General features: G+C 32.0%; 1 protein-coding gene across 1 annotated transcript; it reads right to left on the bottom strand.

The window, feature by feature from the left end:
- Window positions 1-5,140: 5,140 nt before the first annotated feature.
- LOC119614565 lies at window positions 5,141-18,139 on the bottom strand. The gene is made up of 4 exons (XM_037970677.1): window positions 17,998-18,139; window positions 15,818-16,000; window positions 15,581-15,718; window positions 5,141-5,344 (listed from the first exon to the last, which is right to left on the bottom strand). The coding sequence occupies exons 1-3, from the start codon at window positions 18,117-18,119 to the stop codon at window positions 15,667-15,669; spliced, it is 357 nt and encodes a 118-aa protein (XP_037826605.1). The 5' UTR covers window positions 18,120-18,139; the 3' UTR covers window positions 5,141-5,344; window positions 15,581-15,666.
- Window positions 18,140-27,712: the final 9,573 nt, after the last annotated feature.

The following is a 27,712-nucleotide window of genomic DNA, read 5'->3' as shown; positions in this document are numbered from 1 at the left end:
AGTTGTTCAGAGTCTGAGCAACTTTAATAGTAAAAAGTTGTTTAGACTCTGAGTAACTTTTGAAGTAAAAAGTTGTTCAGACTCTGAGCCACTTTTCTAGCAAAAAGTTGTTCAGACTCTGAGGAACTTTCCCAGTTAAAAGTTGTTCAGACTCTTAGCAACTTTTCTAGAAAAAGGTTGTTCAAATTCTGAGCAACTTTACTAGTAAAATGTTATTCAGACTCAGAGCAACTTTTCAAGTAAAGAATTGCTTAGAATCTAAGCAACTTTATAGTAAATAATTGATCAAATTTTTAAAATCTTTTTTAGAAGAATGTTGTTCAGACGGAGAACAACTTTTCTAGTAAAAAGTTGCCCAGTCTCTGAGAAATTTTTAAATAAAAAGTTGTTTAGATTCTCATCAGTTCTTATAGTAAAAAGTTGTTCAGACTCTGAGCAATTTAACTAGTAAACCGTTGTTCAGACTCGACAACTTTTCTAATAAAAACCCGTTCTGACTATGAGCAACTTTTCTAGTATAAAGTTGTTCGAACTCCGAGCAACTTTTCTAGTAAAAAGTTGTTCAGACTAGGAGCAACTTTTCTAATATAAAGTTATTCGAACCTCGAGCTACTTTTCTAGTAAAATTTTCTGCAGAATTGAACAAATTTTCAAGAAAAATTTTGCCCAGACTATGAGCATCTTTTCTGTTCAGTTTTTGAACAAACTTTCTAGAAAAACTTATGCCGACTTTAAGCAACTTTTTGCCATAAAAGTTAATATTAATAACTTACATTATATAAACGTTCATTCTATCTTAAACTTCAATTTATTATACAATACTTATCTCTAGTTTACATTTGCAAGTGATTAAAATTAAAAATCCCACAAAAACCATCATCATTCTTTGTCTATTTTCGAAACATAAAATACATTTAACAAAGATTTCATTTTATTGCGCTTATAACTTGTCAAAATTAAGAAAAAAACTTAGAAAAGAAAAACCTTCTACGGCTAGCTAGTAGAAAGTGATTTAAAAAAATGAATAAAAATGAAAGTGAAAGTGAACATGAATAGAAAAATGAAGAATTCAGCATAAAATATAATGAGTACTAATGAGCTAAAGAAAATATTTAAGTGCTACAGAAATGACTATAATAGCAAAGTTAAAAAAAAAAAACGTATATTAAGATAAGAGATAATAACTAAATACATAATAAAATGATAGATGCTTTTCAAAACAAAAGAATTTAAAAAGAGGAATGAAGTTAGTGGTGTAAGCTGTTAAGAATTATTAGTTTTTTGAAAAATTTCTTATTATTTTTCAAGTTTTATAAGAAAAATTTTAAATTTTCATATTTTTGTTATGAAGGCGTATGAGTTACTATTAATTAGGTAGTTATTTTATTAAAAACTTTATAACTTTAAAGTAGTTAAAAGTTTAACTTAAATTTAAACTGTTTTTAAAAGCTAAGAAATTAGACTATTTATTATATAAAATTAAGCTTTAAAATTATTATTTAAACATTAAAAAAACGACCTTTAAAAGTCATTTTATTTTATTTGTTTTTATTGAATCTTAATGTTATTTGGTTTCTTTACTTTTAAAACTCAAATAAATTTAATTAATTAAAAACCCTACAGTTTTCTTTACATTTTTCTTTCTTCTAACCATTATTTAATAAATGAAAAAAAAGTTATTAAGTGTTTTTTCATTTAATTTATTTCTGCGGTTAGAAAACAATTTTTTTTTTAAGCCGTAACGAAGGGCATAAAAACTCACGTTATAAAAAAGTTTTTACTTATCCTTTTTTTTCGCTCTTTAGAAATTCTTAGAATGATACATGATTTAAACAAATAAGGAAGTAAATAACTTTTTAATTTCTAAAGATTTTTTTTCTGGCTGTAAATAACAAAAAAAAAAAAAAAGAATTAAAATCAAAAAAATTGTTGAAATACTTTTTTCCTCGCTATAGAATAGTATAATGGAAAAAAAGTTGGAAAAAAAGAAAAAGTACTTGTCATTTAATAAGGAACAATTTTTTTTTGTTCTAAATGTTATTTTTCTTACTTTTCTTCAATAATATGTAAGTGTATCAAAAAAGTATTTGAATATGAGCAAATAAGAAAAAAAAAAACTTTTGCTAAAGTAAATGTAAAGTAATATGGTTTTTCATATGGTAACAGGCCAACTGAGAAGAGTTAGTATGAAAAGTTTTAAAAAAAAAAAAAAAAAAAACACACAAGTTATTGCTACATGATGAAATTATTTACGCTTAAGTAAATACAAACAATATTTATTATAAATAACTTTCTTAAGAGTACTTAAACATGTGTTCTGATATTCAAATATATATTATTCATATATAACACAAGGGAACATGGGTAAGGATTAGTCACAAATACATATATACAAAACCAGCATACTGGGGTAACAATGTTATAAATGTTTAAGAGTAAAGTTGCTCAGAAAAGTTGCATTGAATTTGAACAACGTTTTATTAACAAAAATTATCAGAATAACTTTTTATTAGAGAAGATGCTTAAGAGTCTAATTTCTACTAGAAAAGGTACTTCATATTTAATGAAATTTTAACTAGAAAAATTGCTTAGAATCTTAACAACTTTTTATTAGAAAAGTTGCTCAGAGTCTGAACAACTTTTTACTAGAAAAGTTGCTCACAGTCAGAACAACCTTTTACTAGAAAAGTTGCTCATAGTCTGAACTACTTTATACTAGAGGAGCTGCACAGATTTTAAATAACTTTTTACTGGAAAAATTGCTTAGAGTTTGAACAACGTTGTACTAGAAAAGTTGGGCAAAGTCTGAACAACTGTTTACTAGAAAAGTTGCTCAGAGTTTAAACAACTTTTAACTAGAAAAGTTGCTCAGAGTCTAAACAAATGTTTACTAGAAAACTTGCTCAAGTCTGAATAACTTTTTATTAGAAAAGTTGCTCAAAAATCTGAACAACTTTTTACTAAAAAAGTTGCTCAGAGTCTGAACAACTTTTTACTAGAAAAGTTGCTCAGAGTCTGAACAACTTTTTACTAGAAAAGTTGCTCAGAGTCTGAACAACTTTTTACTAGAAAAGTTGCTCAGAGTCTGAACAAATTTTTACTAAAAAAGTTGCTCAGAGTCTGAACAAATTTTTACTAGAAAAGTTGCTTAGTGTCTGAACAACTTATTACTAGAAAAGTTGCTCAGAGTCTGAACAACTTTTTACTAGAAAAGTTGCTCAGAGTCTGAACAACTTTTTACTAGAAAAGTTGCTCAGAGTCTGAACAACTTTTTACTAGAAAAGTTGCTCAGAGTCTGAACAACTTTTTACTAGAAAAGTTGCTCAGAGTCTGAACAACTTTTTACTAGAAAAGTTGCTCAGAGTCTGAACAACTTTTTACTAGAAAAGTTGCTCAGAGTCTGAACAACTTTTTACTAGAAAAGTTGCTCAGAGTCTGAACAACTTTTTACTAGAAAAGTTGCTCAGAGTCTGAACAACTTTTTACTAGAAAAGTTGCTCAGAGTCTGAACAACTTTTTACTAGAAAAGTTGCTCAGAGTCTGAACAAATTTTTACTAGAAAAGTTGCTCAGAGTCTGAACAACTGTTTACTGGAAAACTTGCTCATGTCTGAACAACTTTTTATTAGAAAAGTTGCTCAGAGTCTAAACAACTGTTTACTAGAAAAGTTGCTCAGAGTCTGAAAAACTTTTTACTGGAAAAGTTGCTCAGAGTCTGAACAAGTTTTTACTAGAAAAGTTGCTCAGAGTGTGAATATCGTTTTACTAGAAAAGCTACTCAGAGTCTAAACAATATTTTACATGAAAAGTTGCTCAAAGTCCGATCAACTGTTTACTAGAAAAGTTGTTTAGAGTCTGAACAAGAAAAGTTACTCAGAGTCAGAACACTGTTTTAATTAAAATGTTGTACAGAGTCTGAACTATGTTTTACTTAAAAAGTTGTTCAAAGTCTAAACAACTTATTACTAGAAAAGTTGGTCCGTGTCAGAACAACTTATTACTAGAAAAGTTGCCCAGAGTCTGAACAACTTATCACTAGAAAAGTTGCTCACAGTCTGAACAACTTATTACTAGAAAAGTTGCTCACAGCTTGAGCAATATTTTACTAGAAAAGTTGCTCAGAGTATGAACAACTTTTTACAAAAAAAGTTGCTCAGAGTCTGAACAACTTATTACTTGAAAAGTTGCTTCGATTCGGAACAACTTATTACCAGAAAAGTTGTTCAAAGTCTGAGCAACTTTTTACTTGAAAACTTGATCAGAGAAAAGTTGCTTAGAAACTGGACAACTTTTTACTAGAAACGTTGCTCAGAGTCTGAACCACTTTTTACCAGAAAAGTTGCTCTGTGTCTTAACAACTTTTTACTAGAAAAGTTGCTTAGAATCTGCAAAACTGTTTACTAGAAAAGATGCTCAGATTCTGAACAACTTTTTACTAGAAGAGTTTTTCAGAGTTTGTACAACCGTTTACTAGAAAAGTTGCTCAGAGTCTGAACAACTTTTTACTAGAAAAGTTGCTCAGAGTCTGAACAACTTTTTACTAGAAAAGTTGCTCAGAGTCTGAACAACTCTTTACTAGAAAAGTAGCTCAGAGTGTGAATAACTTTTCACTAGAAAAGTTACTTAGAGTCTGAACACATTTTTACTAAAAAAGTTGCTCAGAATCTGAAGTACTTTCTACTAGAAAAGTTGCCCAGAGTCTGAACAATTTATTTCTAGAAAAAATGCTCAGAGTTTGAACAACTTTTTACTAGAACAATTTATCAGAATGTGAACAACTTTTTACTAGAAAAGTTGCTCAAAGTTGCATTAACATTGGATAATTGTGTACTACTTCTTCCAAGAAACTTTTAGTAATTTAATAATTTTAAAAAACTTTTCTCTAAATGTCTGCTTTATAAAAGCCATAAATTTATTATAATTGTCTTTTGCTTAATCCTTTTCTGTAATTTTTAAAGTATTGTTTGTTACTGCCAGTAAATAAAATTATTTGTATATTTTGTAATAAATTTCATAACAACAACATTAATAATAATAAAAAGAAAATATCACAGACGAAAACAAATATAAAATTTTCCAAAGTTAAATAATAAAATAATGCTAAAAAAACATATTTTTTTTTTAATATAACTTACCACAGGCAACATTTTCAAAAATCCCAGTAAAAATATCACCATTATACTCGAGGTGGAGACACAAAATTGCATTTTTAAAAATGTTATGGCACACTGACGATTATACCAAATGGGCAGTAGAATAATAAATGCCGAGCACGATTGCAATAAACAACAAACACAACTAATGATGACAAAAATTGGTCGTGGTGGGGTGGACAAATGATGAGACTGTAAAGAAAAAGGAAAAAAAAAAACAAGTAAGAACAATTGTAAAGAAAACCATAATGAGTTTAAAAGTAGAAAAATATAAAAATATGAAATTATTGTCAAATTTTATAATAAAAAACTTTTTTAAGACTTAATTCGTAAGGATGGATTTTATAGTTAATGGCGGTTTTGTTGGGGGAGTTGTAGGTTAGAGGAAGAAACCAAAAGAAATGTTTCATATAACGAATAGTGAAGGTTTTTGAATTTGTTTTTCAGATTAGCCTTTTATGAGGGAGAACTACAGATCAGATTCCGAGTAACTTTTTTCTAAAAAAGTTGCTTAAAGTTTGAACAACTTTTTGCTAGAAAAGTTGCTCAGTGCATGAACATCATTTTACTAGAAATGTTGCTTAAATTCTGAACAACATTTTATTAGAAAAATTGCTCAGAGTATGAACAACTTTTTACTAGAAAAGTTGCCCAGAGTGTGAACAACTTTTTCTAGAAAAGTTGCTCAGACACTGAACAACTTTTTCTAGAAAAGTTGCTCAGAAACTGAACAACTTTTTACTAAAAAAGATGCTCAGAAACTGAACAAATTTTTACTAGAAAAGTTGTTCAAAAACTGAACAACTTTACTAAAAATTATGCTCAGAAACTGAACATCTGTTTACTAAAAAAGTTGCTCAGAGTGTGAACAACTTTTTACTAGAAAAGTTGCTCAGAGTGTGAACAACTTTTTACTAGAGAAGTTGCTCGGAGTGTGAACAACTTTTTGCTAGAAAAGTTGCTTAGTGTCTGAACAACTTTTTACTAGAAAAGTTGCTTAGAGTTTGAACAACTTTTTACTAGTAATATTGCTCAGAGTGTGAACAATTTTTTACTAGAGAAGTTGCTCAGAGTCTGGGCAACTTTTTATTAGAAAAGTTGCTCAGAATCTGAACAACTTATTACTAGAAAAGTTGCTCAGAAACTGAAAAACTTTTTACTAGAAAAGTTGCTCAGAGTCTAAGCAACTTTTCACTAGAAAAGTTTCTTAGAGTCTGAACACATTTTTACTAAAAAAGTTGCTTAGAGTCTTAACAACTTTTTAGTAGAAAAGTTGCTCAGAGTCTGAACAAGTTTTTACTAGAAAAGTTGCTCAGAGTCTGAACAACTTTTTACTAGAAACGTTGTTCGGAGTCTGAATAACTTTTTACTAGAAAAGTTGCTTGGAGTCTGAACACATTTTTACTAAAAAAGTTGCTTAGAGTCTGAACAACTTTTTAGTAGAAAAGTTGCTCAGAGTCTGAACAAGTTTTTACTAGAAAAATTGCTTATAATCTGGACAACTTTTTACTAGAAACGTTGCTCAGAAACTGAAAAACTTTTTACTAGAAAAGTTGCTCAGAGTCTAAACAACTCTTTACTAGAAAAGTTTCTTAGAGTCTGAACACATTTTTACTAAAAAAGTTGCTTAGAGTCTGAACAGCTTTTTAGTATAAAAGTTGCTCAGAGTCTGAACAAGTTTTTACTAGAAAAGTTGCTCAGAGTCTGAACAACTTTTTACTAGAAACGTTGCTCGGAGTCTGAATAACTTTTTACTAGAAAAGTTGCTTGGAGTCTGAACAACTTTTTACTAGAAAAGTTGCTTGGAGTCTGAACAACTTTTTACTAGAAAAGTTGCTCAGAGTGTGAACAACTTTTTACTAGAGAAGTTGCTTAGAGTCTGAACAAGTTTTTACTGGAAAAGTTCCTCAGAGTCTGAACAACTTTTTACTAGAAAAGTTGCTTAGAGTCTAAACAACTATTTACTAGAAAAGTTGCTTAGAGTCTGGACAACTTTCTACTAGGAAAGTTGCTCAGAATCAGAACAACTTTTTACTAGAAAAGTTGCTCAGAGTTTGAACAACTTTTTAATCGTAAAGTTTCTCAGAGTCTGAACAACTTTTTACTAGAATAGTTGTTCAGAGTCTGAACAACTTTGTACTAGGAAAGTTGCTCCGAGTCTGAACATCTTTTTATTAGAAAAGTTGCTCAGAATCTGAACAACTTTTTACTAGGAAAGGTGCTCAGAGTCTGAACAACTCTTTACTAAAAAAGTTGCTCAGAGTCTGAACAACTTTTTGCAGAAATGTTTCTTAGTATAAACAACTTTTTATTAGAAAAGTTGCTCACAATCTGAGCAACTTTTTACTAGAAAAATGACTTCGAGCTTGAACAACTTTTTTTTTTGAGTCTGAACATTTTGCTAAGACAAAAGTTGCTCACAGTTTGAACACATCTTTTCTCAAAAAGTTGCTCCTACTAGAAAAGTTTATGAAAATTTTTCTATTTTCCATTGCATTCCTGTTTAAAGTTTTTTCTTTCCTCTCATATTTTTAACATAAATGTGACGTTTAAAATGTTTAAATACAAAAAAAAAAACTATTTACACTTTATTTCGGTTTTAAGTACATTTTATTTTATTATGCCAACATTTTGTTTAGTCAGTTCTTTTTTCCTCCTCTACAACTGGCAGTTTTCCCCTGTGTAGAACTTTTTTTCTTAGAATTTGCTCTATATGGTAACGGAAATCTGTATGTATGTACAATATATCCATTTAGTTGTTTTTCGCCATTTACATATATGTTGTGTTTTTTTTTGAGAAAAAAAAAATTCTTAACAATGTTTTTCTGATTTTCAGAGAATTTGTTGTTGAGTATGTTTAGTTTTTTTTCTGCTTTTTATTAATTTTTTAGTTTAAGTTCACAACCTTGCCAGTTTTTATCTAGTTCTAGAGTATTTTTGAAAGCAAATTGTTGCTTAAAATGTAAACAAATAAAGTATGCTGAAGTTGAAGTTTTATTTTTTGTTAGTTAAGCTTAAGTTACAGGGAATTTTTTTGTTTTATAAATTCTGCAATAGTTTTAATGAAGGGTCAAGGAGAATAGTTAAATAGTTCTGTTTAAAAATGTGTCAGAAAAGTGAAATAGAGTGAAATGAAATGTTTACTAAATAGTTCTAGTTCAGTTGTAGTTCTGTTCTAGTTCTGTTCTAGTTCTGTTCTAGTTCTGTTCTAGTTCTGTTCTAGTTCTGTTCTAGTTCTGTTCTAGTTCTGTTCTAGTTCTGTTCTAGTTCTGTTCTAGTTCTGTTCTAGTTCTGTTCTAGTTCTGTTCTAGTTCTGTTCTAGTTCTGTTCTAGTTCTGTTCTAGTTCTGTTCTAGTTCTGTTCTGTTCTAGTTCTAGTTCTGTTCTAGTTCTGTTCTAGTTCTGTTCTAGTTCTGTTCTAGTTCTGTTCTAGTTCTGTTCTAGTTCTATTCTAGTTCTGTTCTAGTTCTAGTTCTTTCTAGCTCTGTTCTAGTTCTGTTCTAGTTCTGTTCTAGTTCTGTTCTAGTTCTGTTCTAGTTCTGTTCTAGTTCTGTTCTAGTTCTGTTCTGTTCTAGTTCTGTTCTAGTTCTGTTCTAGTTCTGTTCTAGTTCTGTTCTAGTTCTGTTCTAGTTCTGTTCTAGTTCTGTTCTAGTTCTGTTCTAGTTCTGTTCTAGTTCTGTTCTAGTTCTGTTCTAGTTCTGTTCTAGTTCTGTTCTAGTTCTGTTCTAGTTCTGTTCTAGTTCTGTTCTAGTTCTGTTCTAGTTCTGTTCTAGTTCTGTTCTAGTTCTTTCTAGTTCTGTTCTAGTTCTGTTCTAGTTCTGTTCTAGTTCTGTTCTAGTTCTGTTCTAGTTCTGTTCTAGTTCTGTTCTAGTTCTGTTCTAGTTCTGTTCTAGTTCTGTTCTAGTTCTGTTCTAGTTCTGTTCTAGTTCTGTTCTAGTTCTGTTCTAGTTCTGTTCTAGTTCTGTTCTAGTCTGTTCTAGTTCTGTTCTAGTTCTGTTCTAGTTCTGTTCTAGTTTCTGTTCTAGTTCTGTTCTAGTTCTGTTCTAGTTCTGTTCTAGTTCTGTTCTAGTTCTGTTCTAGTTCTGTTCTAGTTCTGTTCTAGTTCTGTTCTAGTTCTGTTCTAGTTCTGTTCTAGTTCTGTTCTAGTTCTGTTCTAGTTCTGTTCTAGTTCTGTTCTAGTTCTGTTCTAGTTCTGTTCTGTTCTGTTCTAGTTCTGTTCTGTTCTGTTCTGTTCTGTTCTGTTCTAGTTCTAGTTCTGTTCTAGTTCTGTTCTAGTTCTGTTGTAGTTCTGTTCTAGTTCTGTTCTAGTTCTGTTGTAGTTCTGTTGTAGTTCTGTTGTAGTTCTGTTCTAGTTCTGTTCTAGTTCTGTTCTAGTTCTGTTCTAGTTCTGTTCTAATTCTGTTCTAGTTCTGTTCTAGTTCTGTTCTAGTTCTGTTCTAGTTCTGTTCTAGTTCTGTTCTAGTTCTGTTCTAGTTCTGTTCTAGTTCTGTTCTAGTTCTGTTCTAGTTCTGTTCTAGTTCTGTTCTAGTTCTGTTCTAGTTCTGTTCTAGTTCTGTTCTAGTTCTGTTCTAGTTCTGTTCTAGTTCTGTTCTAGTTCTTTCTAGTTCTGTTCTAGTTCTGTTCTAGTTCTGTTCTAGTTCTGTTCTAGTTCTGTTCTAGTTCTGTTCTAGTTCTGTTCTAGTTCTGTTCTAGTTCTGTTCTAGTTCTGTTCTAGTTCTGTTCTAGTTCTGTTCTAGTTCTGTTCTAGTTCTGTTCTAGTTCTGTTCTAGTTCTGTTCTAGTTCTGTTTAGTTTCTGTTTAGTTCTGTTCTAGTTCTGTTCTAGTTCTGTTCTAGTTCTGTTCTAGTTCTGTTCTAGTTCTGTTCTAGTTCTGTTCTAGTTCTGTTCTAGTTCTGTTCTAGTTCTGTTCTAGTTCTGTTCTAGTTCTGTTCTAGTTCTGATGTAGTTCTGTTCTAGTTCTGTTCTAGTTCTGTTCTAGTTCTGTTCTAGTTCTGTTCTAGTTCTGTTCTAGTTCTGTTCTAGTTCTGTTCTAGTTCTGTTCTAGTTCTGTTCTAGTTCTGTTCTAGTTCTGTTCTAGTTCTGTTCTAGTTCTGTTCTAGTTCAGTTCTAGATCAGTTCTAGTTCAGTTCTAGTTCAGTTCTAGTTCAGTTCTAGTTCTGTTCTAGTTCTGTTCTAGTTCAGTTCTAGTTCAGTTCTAGTTCAGTTCTAGTTCAGTTCTAGTTCAGTTCTAGTTCAGTTCTAGTTCAGTTCTAGTTCAGTTCTAGTTCAGTTCTAGTTCAGTTCTAGTTCATTTCTAGTTCAGTATCTAGTTCAGTTCTAGTTCAGTTCTAGTTCAGTTCTAGTTCAGTTCTAGTTCAGTTCTAGTTCAGTTCTAGTTCAGTTCTAGTTCAGTTCTAGTTCAGTTCTAGTTTCAGTTCTAGTTCAGTTCTAGTTCTGTTCTAGTTCTGTTCTAGTTCTGTTCTAGTTCTGTTCTAGTTCTGTTCCTGTTCTAGTTGTTCTAGTTTCTAGTTCTGTTCTAGTTCTGTTCTAGTTCTGTTCTAGTTCTGTTCTAGTTCTGTTCTAGTTCTGTTCTAGTTCTGTTCTAGTTCTGTTCTAGTTCTGTTCTAGTTCTGTTCTAGTTCTGTTCTAGTTCTGTTCTAGTTCTGTTCTAGTTCTGTTCTAGTTCTGTTCTAGTTCTGTTCTAGTTTCAGTTCTAGTTCTGTTCTAGTTCTGTTCTAGTTCTGTTCTAGTTCTGTTCTAGTTCTGTTCTAGTTCTGTTCTAGTTCTGTTCTAGTTCTGTTCTAGTTCTGTTCTAGTTCTGTTCTAGTTCAGTTCTAGATCAGTTCTAGTTCAGTTCTAGTTCAGTTCTAGTTCAGTCTAGTTCAGTTCTAGTTCTGTTCTAGTTCTGTTCTAGTTCAGTTCTAGTTCAGTTCTAGTTCAGTTCTAGTTCAGTTCTAGTTCAGTTCTAGTTCAGTTCTAGTTCAGTTCTAGTTCAGTTCTAGTTCAGTTCTAGTTCAGTTCTAGTTCAGTTCTAGTTCAGTTCTAGTTCAGTTCTAGTTCAGTTCTAGTTCAGTTTCAGTTCTAGTTCTGTTCTAGTTCTGTTCTAAGTTCTGTTCTAGTTCTGTTCTAGTTCTGTTCTGTTCTAGTTCTGTTCTGTTCTGTTCTGTTCTAGTTCTAGTTCTGTTCTAGTTCTGTTCTAGTTCTGTTGTAGTTCTGTTCTAGTTCTGTTCTAGTTCTGTTCTAGTTCTGTTCTAGTTCTGTTGTAGTTCTGTTGTAGTTCTGTTCTAGTACAATTCTAGTTCAGTTCTAGTACAATTCTAGTTCAGTTCTAGTTCAGTTCTAGTTCAGTTCTAGTTCAGTTCTAGTTCAGTTCTAGTTCAGTTCTAGTTCAGTTCTAGTTCAGTTCTAGTTCAGTTCTAGTTCAGTTCTAGTTCAGTTCTAGTTCAGTTCTAGTTCAGTTCTAGTTCAGTTCTAGTTCAGTTCTAGTTCAGTTCTAGTTCAGTTCTAGTTCAGTTCTAGTTCAGTTCTAGTTCAGTTCTAGTTCAGTTCTAGTTCTGTTCTAGTTCTGTTCTAGTTCTGTTCTAGTTCTTAGTTCTGTTCTAGTTCTATTCTAGCTCTGTTCTAGTTCTGTTCCAGTTCTGTTCTAGTTCTGTTCTAGTTCTGTTCTGTTCTAGTTCTGTTCTAGTTCTGTTCTAGTTCTGTTCTAGTTCTGTTCTAGTTCTGTTCTAGTTCTGTTCTAGTTCTGTTCTAGTTCTGTTCTAGTTCTGTTCTAGTTCTGTTCTAGTTCTGTTCTAGTTCTGTTCTAGTTCTGTTCTAGTTCTGTTCTAGTTCTGTTCTAGTTCTGTTCTAGTTCTGTTCTAGTTCTGTTCTAGTTCTGTTCTAGTTCTGTTCTAGTTCTGTTCTAGTTCTGTTCTAGTTCTGTTCTAGTTCTGTTCTAGTTCTGTTCTAGTTCTGTTCTAGTTCTGTTCTAGTTCTGTTCTAGTTCTGTTCTAGTTCTGTTCTAGTTCTGTTCTAGTTCTGTTCTAGCTCTGTTCTAGTTCTGTTCTAGTTCTGTTCTAGTTCTGTTCTAGTTCTGTTCTAGTTCTGTTTAAGTTCTGTTCTAGTTCTGTTCTAGTTCTGTGTCTTGTTCTGTTCTAGTTCTGTTCTAGTTCTGTTCTAGTTCTGTTCTAGTTCTGTTCTAGTTCTGTTCTAGTTCTGTTCTAGTTCTGTTCTAGTTCTGTTCTAGTTCTGTTCTAGTTCTGTTCTAGTTCTGTTCTAGTTCTGTTCTAGTTCTGTTCTAGTTCTGTTCTAGTTCTGTTCTAGTTCTGTTCTAGTTCTGTTCTAGTTCTGTTTCTAGTTCTGTTCTAGTTCTGTTCTAGTTCTGTTCTAGTTCTGTTCTAGTTCTGTTCTAGTTCTGTTCTAGTTCTGTTCTAGTTCTGTTCTAGTTCTGTTCTAGTTCTGTTCTAGTTCTGTTCTAGTTCTGTTCTAGTTCTGTTCTAGTTCTGTTCTAGTTCTGTTCTAGTTCTGTTCTAGTTCTGTTCTAGTTCTGTTCTAGTTCTGTTCTAGTTCTGTTCTAGTTCTGATCTAGTTCGGTTCTAGTTCGTTCTAGTTCCTGTTCGAGTTCTGTTTTAGTTCGTTCTAGTTCTGTTCTAGTTCTGTTCTAGTTTCTGTTCTAGTTCTGTTCTAGTTTCTGGTTCTAGTTCTGTTCTAGGTCTGTTCTAGTTTGTTCTAGTTCTGTTCTAGTTCTGTTCTAAGTTCTGTTCTAGTTCTGTTCTAGTTCTGTTCTAGTCTGTTCTAGTTCTGTGCTAGTTCTGTTTCTAGTTCTGTTCTAGTTCTGTTCTAGTTCTGTTCTAGTTCTGTTCTAGTTCGTTCTAGTTCAGTTCTAGTTCAGTTCTAGTTCAGGTTCTAGTTCAGTTCTAGTTCTGTTCTAGTTCTGTTCTAGTTCTGTTCAACCTGTTCTAGTTCTGTTCTAGTTCTGTTTCTAGTCTGTTCTAGTTCTGTTCAGTTCTGTTTCTAGTTCTGTTCTAGTTCTGTTCTAGTTCTGTTCTATGTTCTGTCTAGGTTCTGTTCTATGTTCTGTTCTAGTTCTGTTTAGTTCTGTTCTAGTTCTGTTCTAGTTCTGTTCTAGTTCTGTTCTAGTTCTGTTCTAGTTCTGTTCTAGTTCTGTTCTAGTTCTGTTCTAGTCTGTCTAGTTCTGTTCTAGTTCTCTTGTTCTAGTTCTGTTCTAGTTCTGTTCTAGTTCTGTTCTAGTTCTGTTTCTGTTCTAGTTCTGTTCTAGTTCTGTTCTAGTTCTGTTTCTAGTTCTGTTCTAGTTCTGTTCTAGTTCTGTTCTAGTTCTGTGCTAGTTTGTTCTAGTTCAGTTCTAGTTCAGTTCTAGTCAGTTTTCTAGTTCAGTTCTAGTTCTAGTTCTAGTTCAGTTCTAGTTCAGTTCTAGTTCAGTTCTAGTTCAGTTCTAGTTCAGTTCTAGTTCAGTTCTAGTTCTGTTCTAGTTCTGTTCTAGTTCTGTTCTAGTTCTGTTCTAGTTCTGTTCTAGTTCTGTTCTAGTTCTGTTCTAGTTTCTGTTCTAGTTTCTGTTCTAGTTCTGTTCTAGTTCTGTTCTAGTTCTGTTCTAGTTCTGTTCTAGTTCTGTTCTAGTTCTGTTCTAGTTCTGTTCTAGTTCTGTCTAGTTCTGTTCTAGTTTCTGTTCTAGTTCTGTTCTAGTTCTGTTCTAGTTCTGTTCTAGTTCTGTTCTAGTTCTGTTCTAGTTCTGTTCTAGTTCTGTTTCTAGTTCTGTTTCTAGTTCTGTTCTAGTTCTGTTCTAGTTCTGTTCTAGTTCTGATCTAGTTCTGTTCTAGTTCTGTTCTAGTTTCTGTTCTAGTTCTGTTTCTAGTTCTGTTCTAGTTCTGTTCTAGTTCTGGTTCTAGTTCTGTTCTATTCTGTTCTAGTTCTGTTCTAGTTCTGTTCTAGTTTCTGTTCTAGTTCTGTTCTGGTTCGTTCTAGTTCTGTTATGGTTCTGTGCTAGTTCTGTTCTAGTTCTGTTCTAGTTCGGTCTAGTTCTGTTCTAGTTCTGTTCTAGTTCTGTTCTAGTTCTGTTCTAGTTCTGTTCTAGTTCTGTTCTAGTTCTGTTCTAGTTTCTAGTTCTAGTTCTATCTAGTTCTATTCTAGTTCTGTTCTAGTTCTGTTCTAGTTCTGTTCAAGTTCTGTTCTAGTTCTGTTCTGTTCTGTTCTGTTCTGTTCTGTTCTAGTTCTAGTTCTGTTCTAGTTCTGTTCTAGTTCTGTTCTAGTTCTGTTCTAGTTCTGTTCTAGTTCTGTTCTAGTTCTGTTCTAGTTCTGTTCTAGTTCTGTTCTAGTTCTGTTCTAGTTCTGTTCTAGTTCTGTTCTAGTTCTGTTCTAGTTCTGTTCTAGTTCTGTTCTAGTTCTGTTCTAGTTCTGTTCTAGTTCTGTTCTAGTTCTGTTCTAGTTCTGTTCTAGTTCTGTTCTAGTTCTGTTCTAGTTCTGTTCTAGTTCTGTTCTAGTTCTGTTCTAGTTCTGTTGTAGTTCTGTTCTAGTTCTGTTCTAATACTGTTCTAGTTCTGTTCTAGTTTTCACTTCAGATTTTTTCGCCTTCCTAGCTGCTAATATGCTTAATTTCTTTTCTATGTGTGTGCCAAATTTTCTAAGGATTGTTTAATTATTTTAAAAGTTAGAGAGTATTTGGCCACTTGCTTTGCTGATGGCAACGGGTACGTATGATTTATATTACTGAAGTAGTATTTATACTAAAATAGCTATAACTACAATTACGATTAGATTTAGATTGAAAATTTTAACAGTTTTGAAAAGCTGTCCGTTACACCTAATAAATATGTATATGTAAAGGTTTTATTATATACATTGTTTAAAAACTGAAAGTTTAATCCTTGTTTTTTTAAATAAACCATTTTTATTTCATATAAAAGAATTAAGTATCTCTTTAAGTACGTGTAATAAGATAGTTTCTTTATGTATAACTTTATTTACTTAACAACTTTATTTCTGTGTATTATTTTACCCTATATTTACACCTATACAAAACATTTGTTTAACTAAATATTTCACTAGTTTAAAAAAAAAAATGGAAAGTACAATAATTCCCTATTTACGTTTAAATCTTAACAAATGTTTATACAACTTGCCATGGTTTTGTAATGATACTTATCATAATAATAAAATAAAACAAAACCACAGGAAAAAGAAAAATAACTCCCAACATTATATACAAAACTTAAAATGCACACAAATCGACCATTTGTGACTCGAGTATTCAAGAAAGCAAGAACCAGAAAACCAGAATTTGTAAAGGGAACACAAAGGTGATTTCACACAACATGATAAAGACCCAATATATACTAACACTTGAGCACTAAAGCAAATATATAGTTTTACACAACAACAACAAGTCCAGGAAGTGTTGCACGTTAGTGTTAGATTTATTTAATATTAGTATTATTTGCTTAAAAATTTCGTATACTTACATGATTATTACGTTTGGTTAACATGACCACATAAGTACCAGATACTGGACAAATACAACGTGTTATGTTTTCCATTAAATTTTTGGTTATACACAAATCAGAACGCCAACTAGATTCAAAGGATGCCTATAGTCATGACTGTAATCAAATTTTTATTTATAAAAAAGAAAAAAATATATTAAATTTTTAAATTTACATATTTTTCCCACTTTTTAATTTTCTTTTTTCTCTACTCACCCACACACCGCTATCCAATCACTATCCTTGGGTGCTTTTTCATGTTGAAAAATAATCTCTACATGACCATGTTCAAAAGGTAAATCCAATGGTTCTCGCATATTATCATTAGAGCGATTTGATTGAAACAGCCACGTTTGTATAATGCGTGATGCCAAAATGTAATCAGACTCTTTGGGATCACTGCATTTGCATTAAAAAAAAAAATATAGAAACAGCATGAAAATATACGTTAATAAAGCGACTTTTGGTTATGTTGCGGGAAAATAGCATAAAATGCAGAATGTGAGTTTGTTTTCAAAAATAATGAATGGTTGTGTAAACAATGATTATGACAAACAAATTTATTGAAAAGTTACAAAATTTAAAGTGAAATTTGATTGCGGAATTTTCAGATAAAAACTTTTGGCAGAAATTTGTATTAAATTTAAAGTTCTGTTCTAGATTTGTAATAGTTCTGTTCTAGTTCTGTTCGAGTTCTGTTCTAGTTCTGTTCTAGTTCTGTTCTAGTTTTTCTGTTCTAGTTCTGTTCTGTTCTGTTCTAGTTCTGTTCTAGTTCTGTTCTAGTTCTGTTCTAGTTCTGTTCTAGTTCTGTTCTAGTTCTGTTCTAGTTCTGTTCTAGTTCTGTTTCTAGTTTCTGTTCTAGTTCTGTTCTAGTTCTGTTCTAGTTCTGTTCTGTCTAGTTCTGTTCTAGTTCTGTTCTAGTTCTGTTCTAGTTCTGTTCTGTTCTAGTTCTGTTCTAGTTCTGTTCTAGTTTGTTCTAGTTCTGTTCTAGTTCTGTTCTAGTTTCTGTTCAGTTCTGTTCTAGTTCTGTTCTAGTTCTGTTCTAGTTCTGTTCTAGTTCTGTTCTAGTTCGTTCTAGTTCTGTTCTAGTTCTGTTCTAGTTCTGTTCTAGTTCTGTTCTAGTTCTGTTCTAGTTCTGTTCTAGTTCTGTTCTAGTTCTGTTCTAGTTCTGTTCTAGTTCTGTTCTAGTTCTGTTCTAGTTCTGTTCTAGTTCTGTTCTAGTTCTGTTCTAGTTCTGTTCTAGTTCTGTTCTAGTTCTGTTCTAGTTCTGTTCTAGTTCTGTTCTAGTTCTGTTCTAGTTCGTTCTAGTTCTGTTCTAGTTCTGTTCTAGTTCTGTTCTAGTTCTGTTCTAGTTCTGTTCTAGTTCTGTTCTAGTTCTGTTCTAGTTCTGTTCTAGTTCTGTTCTAGTTCTATCTAGTTCTGTTCTAGTTCTGTTCTAGTTCTGTTCTAGTTCTGTTCTAGTTCTGTTCTAGTTCTGTTCTAGTTCTGTTCTAGTTCTGTTCTTTCTAGTTCTGTTCTAGTTCTGATCTAGTTCTGTTCTGTTCTAGTTCTGTTCTAGTTCTGTTCTAGTTCTGTTCTAGTTCTGTTCTAGTTCTGTTCTAGTTCTGTTCTGTTCTAGTTCTGTTCTAGTTCTGTTCTAGTTCAGTTCTAGTTCAGTTCTAGTTCTGTTCTAGTTCTGTTCTAGTTCTGTTCCAGTTCTGTTCTAGTTCTGTTCTAGTTCTGTTCTAGTTCTGTTCTAGTTCTGTTCTAGTTCTGTTCTAGTTCTGTTCTAGTTCTGCTCTAGTTCTGTTCTAGTTCTGTTCTAGTTCTGTTCCAGTTCTGTTCTAGTTCTGTTCTAGTTCTGTTCTAGTTCTGTTCTAGTTCTGTTCTCTGTTCTAGTTCTGTTCTAGTTCTGTTCTAGTTCTGTTCTAGTTCTGTTCTAGTTCTGTTCTAGTTCTGTTCTAGTTCTGTTCTAGTTCTGTTCTAGTTCTGTTCTAGTTCTGTTCTAGTTCTGTTCTAGTTCTGTTCTAGTTCTGTTCTAGTTCTGTTCTAGTTCTGTTCTAGTTCGTTCTCTTTCTGTTCTAGTTCTGTTCTAGTTCTGTTCTAGTTTCTGTTCTAGTTCTGTTCTAGTTCTGTTCTAGTTCTGTTCTAGTTCTGTTCTAGTTCTGTTCTAGTTCTGTTCTAGTTCTGTTCTAGTTCTGTTCTAGTTCTGTCTAGTTCTGTTCTAGTTCTGTTCTAGTTCTGTTCTAGTTCTGTTCTAGTTCTGTTCTAGTTCTGTTCTAGTTCTGTTCTAGTTCTGTTCTAGTTCTGTTCTAGTTCTGTTCTAGTTCTGTTCTAGTTCTGTTCTAGTTCTGTTCTAGTTCTGTTCTTTAGTTCTGTCAAAACTTTTTTTGGAATTATTTTTTAAAGAAACTTACCTTCCTCTTGTATAGTAGGTTTTAGGTAAAAACTCTTTAAATTTTTGTACGAGATCACAGAGGCAAATATGGTTTTTGTTAGTCATTATATTCAGCAAACGATTCGATAGCCCAATGTCCATATACAGCTGGTCAGAAAAAGGTCATCACTGTAAAGAGGAGTAAATAGAATGAAAAGTTAAAATCATTTATTTTTGAAATTTTCAAAATACTTGAATGAAGTATTAAAGTTTTCTGAATTACTAAATGCTGAAACTTCTTAAGGTAAATATGAAACTTCTTAGCTATTCTCTATTTAAACTATTGCATTACATTATCTACTTTTTCCATGTGTTTCAATTACCCAAAGTGTTTTTTATCAGTTTTGGTTTCTTATTACTATATTCAATGTTTTCTCTTTGACTGTGATATCTATACTTTTTATTTTATAAAATGTGTATGATTTTTTTTTCAATTTTTTCTTAAGAAAACTATATCTTTTTATTGGCCATCTTTTCTTTTGAATTTGTTTTTTTAACTCCATTTTCTTTTTTTACTTTGAACTGCTGCATCAGGTAAACAATTTTAAGTTTTATTAATAAAAAAAACTTTTTGCACAAAAAACTAAACTAAATTATGTTTAAAAAGCAGTTTTTCCGCAATATTCTGTTTGGAATTTTTTACTTTTTTTAGCGTTGCTATAGTTTTTTCCGCAGTTTACTTTATTGTTTTAAAACATGTTTTTTTCCCGAATTCTCCTTCATCCCTGATGACCATCGATATACATTTTAGCTGGATTAAAAAATGTAGTATATAAAGAAGTTTTCTTGTGAGTAGCTGGGCTACGTTTTTATCTTAGTATTCGTTTTTTGTTTCCTGTTTTTTGTTAAGAAAATATACTTTTTTTATTATTGGATTTTATGATAATTTGTAAAACTTAATTGCTACAAAATGTTAAATAAAGAAATTTATAAACTTAAACAAATTATGAACTAAAGCTAAAACTGAACCAGAATTGAACTAGAACTCGAACTAGAACTGACTAGAACTGAACTAGAACTGAACTAGAACTGAACTAGAACTGAACTAGAACTGAACTAGAACTGAACTAGAACTGAACTAGAACTGAAACTAGAACTGAACTAGAACTGAACTAGAACTGAACTAGAACTGAACTAGAACTGAACTAGAACTGAACTAGAACTGAACTAGAACTGAACTAGAACTGAACTAGAACTGAACTAGAACTGAACTAGAACTGAACTAGAACTGAACTAGAACTGAACTAGAACTGAACTAGAACTGAACTAGAACTGAACTAAACTGAACTAGAACTGAACTAGAACTGAACTAGAACTGAACTAGAACTGAACTAGAACTGAACTAGAACTGAACTAGAACTGAACTAGAACTGAACTAGAACTGAACTAGAACTGAACTAGAACTGAACTAGAACTGAACTAGAACTGAACTAGAACTGAACTAGAACTGAACTAGAAACTGAACTAGAACTGAACTAGAACTGAACTAGAACTGACTAGAACTGAACTAGAACTGAACTAGAACTGAACTAGAACTGAACTAGAACTGAACTAGAACTGAACTAGACTGAACTTGAACTAGAACTGAACTAGAACTGAACTAGAACTGAACTAGAACTGAACTAGAACTGAACTAGAACTGAACTAGAACTGACTAGAACTGAACTAGAACTGAACTAGAACTGAACTAGAACTGAACTAGAACTGAACTAGAACTGAACTAGAACTGAACTAGAACTGAACTAGAACTGAACTAGAACTGAACTAGAACTGAACTTGAACTAGAACTGAACTAGAACTGAACTAGAACTGAACTAGAACTGAACTAGAACTGAACTAGACTGAACTAGAACTGAACTAGAACTGAACTAGAACTGAACTAGAACTGAACTAGAACTGAACTAGAACTGAACTAGAACTGAACTAGAACTGAACTAGAACTGAACTAGAACTGAACTAGAACTGAACTAGAACTGAACTAACTGAAACTGAACTAGAACTGAACTAGAACTGAACTAGAACTGAACTAGAACTGAACTAGAACTGAACTAGAAACTGAACTAGAACTGAACTAGAACTGAACAGAACTGAACTAGAACTGAACTAGAACTGAACTAGAAACTGAACTAGAATGACTAGAACTGAACTAGAACTGAACTAGAACTGAACTAGAACTGAACTAGAACTGAACTAGAACTGAACTAGAACTGAACTAGAACTGAACTAGAACTGAACTAGAACTGAACTAGAACTGAACTAGAACTGAACTAGAACTGAACTAGAACTGAACTAGAACTGAACTAGAACTGAACTAGAACTGAACTAGAACTGAACTAGAACTGAACTAGAACTGAACTAGAACTGAACTAGAACTGAACTAGAACTGAACTAGAACTGAACTAGAACTGAACTAGAACTGAACTAGAACTGAACTAGAACTGAACTAGAACTGAACTAGAACTGAACTAGAACTGAACTAGAACTGAACTAGAACTGAACTAGAACTGAACTAGAACTGAACTAGAACTGAACTAGAACTGAACTAGAACTGAACTAGAACTGAACTAGAACTGAACTAGAACTGAACTAGAACTGAACTAGAACTGAACTAGAACTGAACTAGAACTGAACTAGAACTGAACTAGAACTGAACTAGAACTGAACTAGAACTGAACTAGAACTGAACTAGAACTGAACTAGAACTGAACTAGAACTGAACTAGAACTGAACTAGAACTGAACTAGAACTGAACTAGAACTGAACTAGAACTGAACTAGAACTGAACTAGAACTGAACTAGAACTGAACTAGAACTAGAACTGAACTAGAACTGAACTAGAACTGAACTAGAACTGAACTAGAACTGAACTAGAACTGAACTAGAACTGAACTAGAACTGAACTAGAACTGAACTAGAACTGAACTAGAATTGAACTAGAACTGAACTAAGAACTGAACTAGAACTGATCTAGAAACTGAACTAGAACTGAAACTAGAACTGAACTAAACTGAACTAGAACTGAACTAGAACTACAACTGGAACTGAACTAGAACTACAACTGGAACTGAAAAAGTGAATTATTTCAAAATAAAAAATTCTTTAACGCTGGCGTATGAGTAATATTTAATTCTGGTCTTATGTATATTTTTAAAAAATTTTGTTTGAAGAAGTTCGAGAGATTTGAAAAAGTTAATAAAGTTTTGGAAAACTAGACGTATTTAATAATAAAAACATTTAAAATTATTTTAGATTTAATTTTAAAAAATCATAAAAAATATAAAGTTTTTATAGAAAAGTAATCATATATTTGTGGACAAAAATTTTTCTTAACATTTACGTTGTTGTAACTTTTTTTGTTGTATATCATTTACACACCCCCGAAAAAAAGTGTTAAACTCAGGTAATTAAAAATTTTCATAACAAAAAGTTTATTTTTCATTAATAAAATATTCCACCAAAAAGATGAAGACATTAAAAATCTGTTCTCAAAATAAGAACAAAATTTTTGCACATTTTTGCAAAACTTTTTTGTTTTCTTTATATTTAATGAAAAGTAGTTTTTCACAAAAATAAAACAGGAGAACATATAAAAACGAACAAAAAAAAAGTTGTTGTTACTTTACCCGTAGATTGCGTAAATTGAAGGGTAAAGTTTTTATGGACGTCATATAGATGCGCAATGAATTAAAGACGATCCAAGGACAATGAATCTTCGTCTACGGTTAAAAACACTATGGCCACCATCATTAGCTGTCATGCCACTAGATGAAAAGCAGAGAGGAACTATCAACAGCTACAATACCACCTCTATTAGTGGCAGTATTTAACAAAGTTTGTTGTTGCTGCTGATGTTGGTTTCCTTTGGCAGCAGACAATAAAGTGGCTGAAGAGGAGGGGGACGATGATGTTATGGTGGCTGTTGAAGAAATAGATGTTGCTGCTGTTTGCACATTCATATGTGTGGCTGATACCGTTCTTTGCTCCATGCTAGACTGGGTTATGTTGTTATACTATGTTGTGAAGTTCCTGCAGAGGTTGGAACCAGATAAAGATGATGACGATGAGGACGAAGAGGATGCAGAAGCTTGTGCTTGTGTTATACTTCCTGTTGAGGTTGATGTTGCTAATTGTGATGCTGCTATAGTTTCACGGTTCAATGCTGCTGATTGCGTAAAAGTTGTAACTTTTTATTTGCTGTAAAAATAATAATTATAGTGAGTTTTTTTTTTAAGCTATCATTTTGTAAAATTTAAATTTTTGTTTTCTTCCTCCCTCTTACGAGTATTTATTTAGCTTTCTACACTTTATTCAATTAGTTTAAAGTTGATTTTTTACATCTTTACTTATAACCAATTAATTCTGCTTTATAATCTGTCTGTCTAATGGTATACTTTATTCTAATCGTTTTATTTTTTAGTAACTACTAGTTCTAAGTTTATCAGAATATTTAACAGACTGTTAAATTTTGTTAAGTACATATCTATAAAATCTTTCTAATGTACGTTGTTCATTAGCTTTAAGTAAAATAAGAAATATGTTATTAACCTAATTTAATTTCATAAGAACTAGAACAGAACTAGAACAGAACTAGAACAGAACTAGAACAGAACTAGAACAGAAAGAACAGAATTAGAACGAACTAGAACAGAACTAGAACAGAACTAGAACTAGAACTGAACTAGAACAGAACTAGAACAGAACTAGAACAGAACTAGAAGAGAACTAGAACAGAACTAGAACAGAACTAGAACAGAACTAGAACAGAACTAGAACAGAACTAGAACAGAACTAGAACAGAACTAGAACAAACTAGAACAGAACTAGAACAGAACTAGAACTAGAACAGAACTAGAACAGAACTAGAACAGAACTAGAACAGAACTAGAACAGAACTAGAACAGAACTAGAACAGAACTAGAACAGAACTAGAATAGAACTAGAATAGAACTAGAACAGAACTAGAACAGAACTAGAACAGAACTAGAACAGAACTAGAACAGAACTAGAACAAACTAGAACAGAACTAGAACAGAACTAGAACAGAACTAGAACAGAACTAGAACAGAACTACAAACTAGAACAGACTAGAACAGAACAAACAAAACAGAACTAGAACAGAACTAGAACAGAACTAGAACAGAACTAGAACAGAACTAGAACAGAACTAGAACAGAACTAGAACAGAACTAGAACAGAACTAGAACAGAACTAGAACAGAACTAGACAACTAGAACAGAACTAGAACAGAACTAGACAACTAGAACAGAACTAGAACAGAACTAGAACAGAACTAGAACAGAACTAGAACAGAACTAGAACAAACTAGAACAGAACTAGAACAGAACTAGAACAGAACTAGAACAGAACTAGAACAGAACTAGAACAGAACTAGAACAGAACTAGAACAGAACTAGAACAGAACTAGAACAGAACTAGAACAGAACTAGAGCATAACTAGAACAGAACTAGAACAGAACTAGAACATAACTAGAACAGAATAGAACAGAACTAGAACAGAACTAGAACAGAACTAGAACAGAACTAGAACAGAACTAGAACAGAACTAGAACAGAACAGAACAGAACTAGAACAGAACTAGAGCATAACTAGAACAGAACTAGAACAGAACTAGAACATAACTAGAACAGAACTAGAACAGAACTAGAACAGAACTAGAACAGAACAGAACAGAACTAGAAGAGAACTAGAACAGAACTAGAACAGAACTAACAGAACTAGAACAGAACTAGAACAGAACTAGAAAGAACTAGAACAGAACTAGAACAGAACTAGAACAACTAGAACAGAACTAGAACAGAACTAGAACAGAACTAGAACAGAACTAGAACAGAACTAGAACAGAACTAGAACAGAACTAGAACAGATAGAACAGAACTAGAACAGAACTAGAACAGAACTAGAACAGAACTAGAACAGAACTTGAACATAACTGAACAGAACTAGAACAGAACTAGAACATAACTAGAACATAACTAGAACAGAACTAGAACAGAACTAGAACAGAACTAGAACAGTACTAGAACAGAACTAGAACATAACTAGAACTGAACAGAACTAGAACATAACGAACAGAACTAGAACAGAACTAGAACAGAACTAGAACAGAACTAGAACAGAACTAGAACAGAACTAGAACAGAACTAGAACAGAACTAGAACAGAACTAGAACAGAACTAGAACAGAACTAGAACAGAACTAGAACATAACTAGAACTGAACAGAACTAGAACAGAACTAGAACAGAACTAGAACAGAACTAGAACAGAAACTAGAACAAAACTAGAACAGAACTAGAACAGAACAGAACAGAACTAGAACAAACTAGAACAAAACTAGAACAGAACTAGAACAGAACTAGAACCGAACTAGAACAGAACTAGAACAGAACTAGAACAGAACTAGAACAGAACTAGAACAGAACTAGAACAGAACTAGAACAGAACTAGAACAGAACTAGAACAAACTAGAACAGAACTAGAACAGAACTAGAACAGAACTAGAACAGAACTAGAACCGAACTAGAACAGAACTAGAACAGAACTAGAACAGAACTAGAACAGAACTAGAACAGAACTAGAACAGAACTAGAACAGAACTAGAACAGAACTAGAACAGAACTAGAACAGAACTAGAACAGAACTAGAGCCGAACCAAATATCTTCAATCAAAAATCTTTTTATCTAAATAGCAGTTTGATTGGCGTATAGAAATGGTTTTTATAATGGTACAATTTATTTCTATTGTTATAATTTTGTTGTTGTTTTAAATCAAGGTCTAAAATCTTATACAAGGTCATTTTATAAATAACTAGTTTTCTGAACAAACTTTCCCTTTCTCAATTATTTTCAAATTTGCTGTGATTTCAATTTGTTTGTTTTTGTTTCTAAATGGCAAAGTATGTACTTAATGTAGCTTAATCGAATAAATCATTATTACGAAATACGTTCCTTTTCTTTTTTGGTTATTGTTTACTACTTATTGAAACTAAATCATTCCTCTAAAAAAATAACACAATAATTCATTTTTTTGCTAATAATTGAAAACAAATACAAAATATGAAATATTTCCATTGTATGCTTTTAACTACTACATTATAAGCTTCAACTAATTCCAGACAAATTTTCCCCTAAAATTTGAAAATAGCTAGAAAAAAAACTAAAAGTAATTTATGGGTCCCAGTAAAATATTTGTTTTTTTGGTTTTGTAACAGATTTCTAGTCGTATTGGTTTTTAACTATAAAAAACGCCCACTAAATTGCTTCTACTAACACAACAACACACAGGACAGGACATTTAAAACGCAAAATGAAACCAAAATAATGAAAAAGAACGTTAAAAACTCCATTTGATTTAAGTAAGAGAAAAAGGAACCTAAACTGTTTTGGAACAGTTTATTTCTGTTTTTAGTCGAAATAGTCTAAAAAGAAACATTTTATCAACTTGTAAACAAATGTAGTGATTTTCTAAACATTTTTGTATATGCTTAAATCATTGGTCGGCTTCTATTGGCCCTACATAACAAGAGCAATTTTCAAAAGCAAACGATTCTTCCACAAAAAAAAAATTACTCTCCCTGGTAAGTTAGCTTCCAATTAAGCTAGAAGACACTCAACATTTGTTCTCTTTGTGCCGACCACTGCTAAGCAACCAAAAAAAAAAAATCAAATGTTATAGTAATTTTAACATGCCTCTACTGACACAAGCTTTTATTCTAAGGTAAACATTTTCGAAAATCGTAAAATCAATACAAAAATACACCAGCAACAACAATATGTCATAAATTATATTCTTATATTGGATTTTTTTTGTGGAATTTTATTATTTTAGACTGTAGTTGCTTTAGTATTTTTTTCCATTCGCTGTTCATCAACATTTTATTTACGTGAAAGTGGCTTAAAACTTATTGGATTGAATGATTGGCATTTGTTGTTATAGCAAAAGTCTTTGTTTTTTTTTTTTGCTTTTCTAATAAACAACAAATTGGAATACAATTTTGAAATAAAAAAATTGCTAAAAAATAAATGGCTTTTTATAACAATTCCACAAAAAGCGAATTTAAAGCTGCCATGATGTAGTTGGTATTAGAGGAATAGGATTTAAATCTAATTCACGTCGCTGTTTGATAAAACAAATATAATTTGTCAAGGATCAAGATTGATTATTATCTAGTTAGTTTTATGTAAGTTTTTATGTAAGTTTCTGTAGTAAGTTCTGTTCTAGTTTCTGTTCTAGTTCTATTCTAGTTCTATTCTAGCTCTATTCTAGTTTTGTTCTAGTTCTATTCTAGTTCTATTCTAGTTCTATTCTAGTTCTATTCTAGTTCTATTCTAGTTCTGTTCTAGTTCTGTTCTAGTTCTATTCTAGTTTCTATTCTAGTTCTATACTAGTTCTGTTCTAGTTCTGTTCTAGTTCAGTTTCTAGTTCTGTTCTAGTTCTGTTCTAGTTCTGTTCTAGTTCTGTTCTAGTTCTATTCTAGTTCTATTCTAGTTCTGTGCTAGTTCAGTTTTAGTTCAGTTTTAGTTTCGTTCTAGTTCTGTTCTAGTTCTGTTCTAGTTCTGTTCTAGTTCTGTTCTAGTTCTGTTCTAGTTCTGTTCTAGTTCTGTTCTAGTTCTGTTCTAGTTCTGTTCTAGTTCTGTTCTAGTTCTGTTCTAGTTCTGTTCTAGTTCTGTTCTAGGTTCTGTTCTGTTCTAGTTCTGTTCTAGTTCTGTTCTAGTCTGTTCTAGTCTGTTCTAGTTCTGTTCTAGTCTGTTCTAGTTCTGTTCTAGTTCTGTTCTAGTTCTGTTCTAGTTCTGTTCTAGTTCTGTTCTAGTTCTGTTCTAGTTCTGTTCTAGTTCTGTTCTAGTTCTTTCTAGTTCTGTTCTAGTTCTGTTCTAGTTCTGTTCTAGTTGGTTCAGTTCTGTTCTAGTTCTGTTCTAGTTCTGTTCTAGTTCTGTTCTAGTTGTGTTCTAGTTGTGTTCTAGTTGTGTTCTAGTTGTGTTCTAGTTGTGTTCTAGTTGTGTTCTAGTTGTGTTCTAGTTTGTTCTAGATCTGTTCTAGGTGGTTCTAGTTGTGTTCTAATGTGTTCTAGTTGTGTTCTAGTTGTGTTCTAGTGTGTTCTAGTTTGTGTTCTAGTGTGTTCTAGGTGTTCTAGTTGTGTTCTAGTTGTGTTCATTGTTTCTAGTTGTTGTTCTAGTTGTGTTCTAGTTGTGTTCTAGTTGTGTTTCTAGTTGTGTTCTAGTTGTCTGTTCTAGTTCTAGTTCTAGTCTAGTTCTAGTTCTGTTCTAGTTCTGTTTTCTAGTTCTTGTTCTAGTTCTGTTCTAGTTCGTTCTAGTTCTGTTCTAGTTCTGTTCTAGTTCTGTTCTAGTTCGGTTCTAGTTCTGTTCTAGTTCTGTCTAGTTCTGTTCTAGTTCTGTTCTAGTTCTGTTCTAGTTCTGTTCTAGTTCTGTTTCTAGTTCTGTTCTAGTTCTGTTCTAGTTCTGTTCTAGTTCTGTTCTAGTTCTGTTCTAGTTCTGTTCTAGTTCTGTTCTAGTTCTGTTCTATTTCTGTTCTATTTCTTTTCTAGTTCTGTTCTAGTTATCTTCTTGTACATCCGAGTAATTTATTGAATTTAGTTTCATTTACAGATATGAGTACAAGTTTAAGAAAAATTTACATTAACGATAACAATTTGATTTTTTTGTAAACTTTTAGAAAATA

The sequence above is a fragment of the Lucilia sericata genome, unplaced genomic scaffold, assembly GCF_015586225.1.
Source record: "Lucilia sericata isolate MDLA Ls3-8-SP2 unplaced genomic scaffold, ASM1558622v1 Contig003061F_arrow, whole genome shotgun sequence".
Lineage (NCBI taxonomy): Eukaryota > Metazoa > Arthropoda > Insecta > Diptera > Calliphoridae > Lucilia > Lucilia sericata.
Note: the sequence above shows the minus strand (reverse complement) of the source record. Positions and strands in the feature narration are given on the sequence as shown.

Coding starts and splice junctions, on each gene's coding strand:
- LOC119614565 (XM_037970677.1), bottom strand. CDS start 18,119: ATGGACATTGGGCTATCGAATCGTTTGCTGAATATAATGACTAACAAA. Junction 16,001..17,997: donor ACCTACTATACAAGAGGAAG/GTAAGTTTCTTT, acceptor ATGCAAATGCAG/TGATCCCAAAGAGTCTGATT. Junction 15,719..15,817: donor GATTGGATAGCGGTGTGTGG/GTGAGTAGAGAA, acceptor ATTTGATTACAG/TCATGACTATAGGCATCCTT.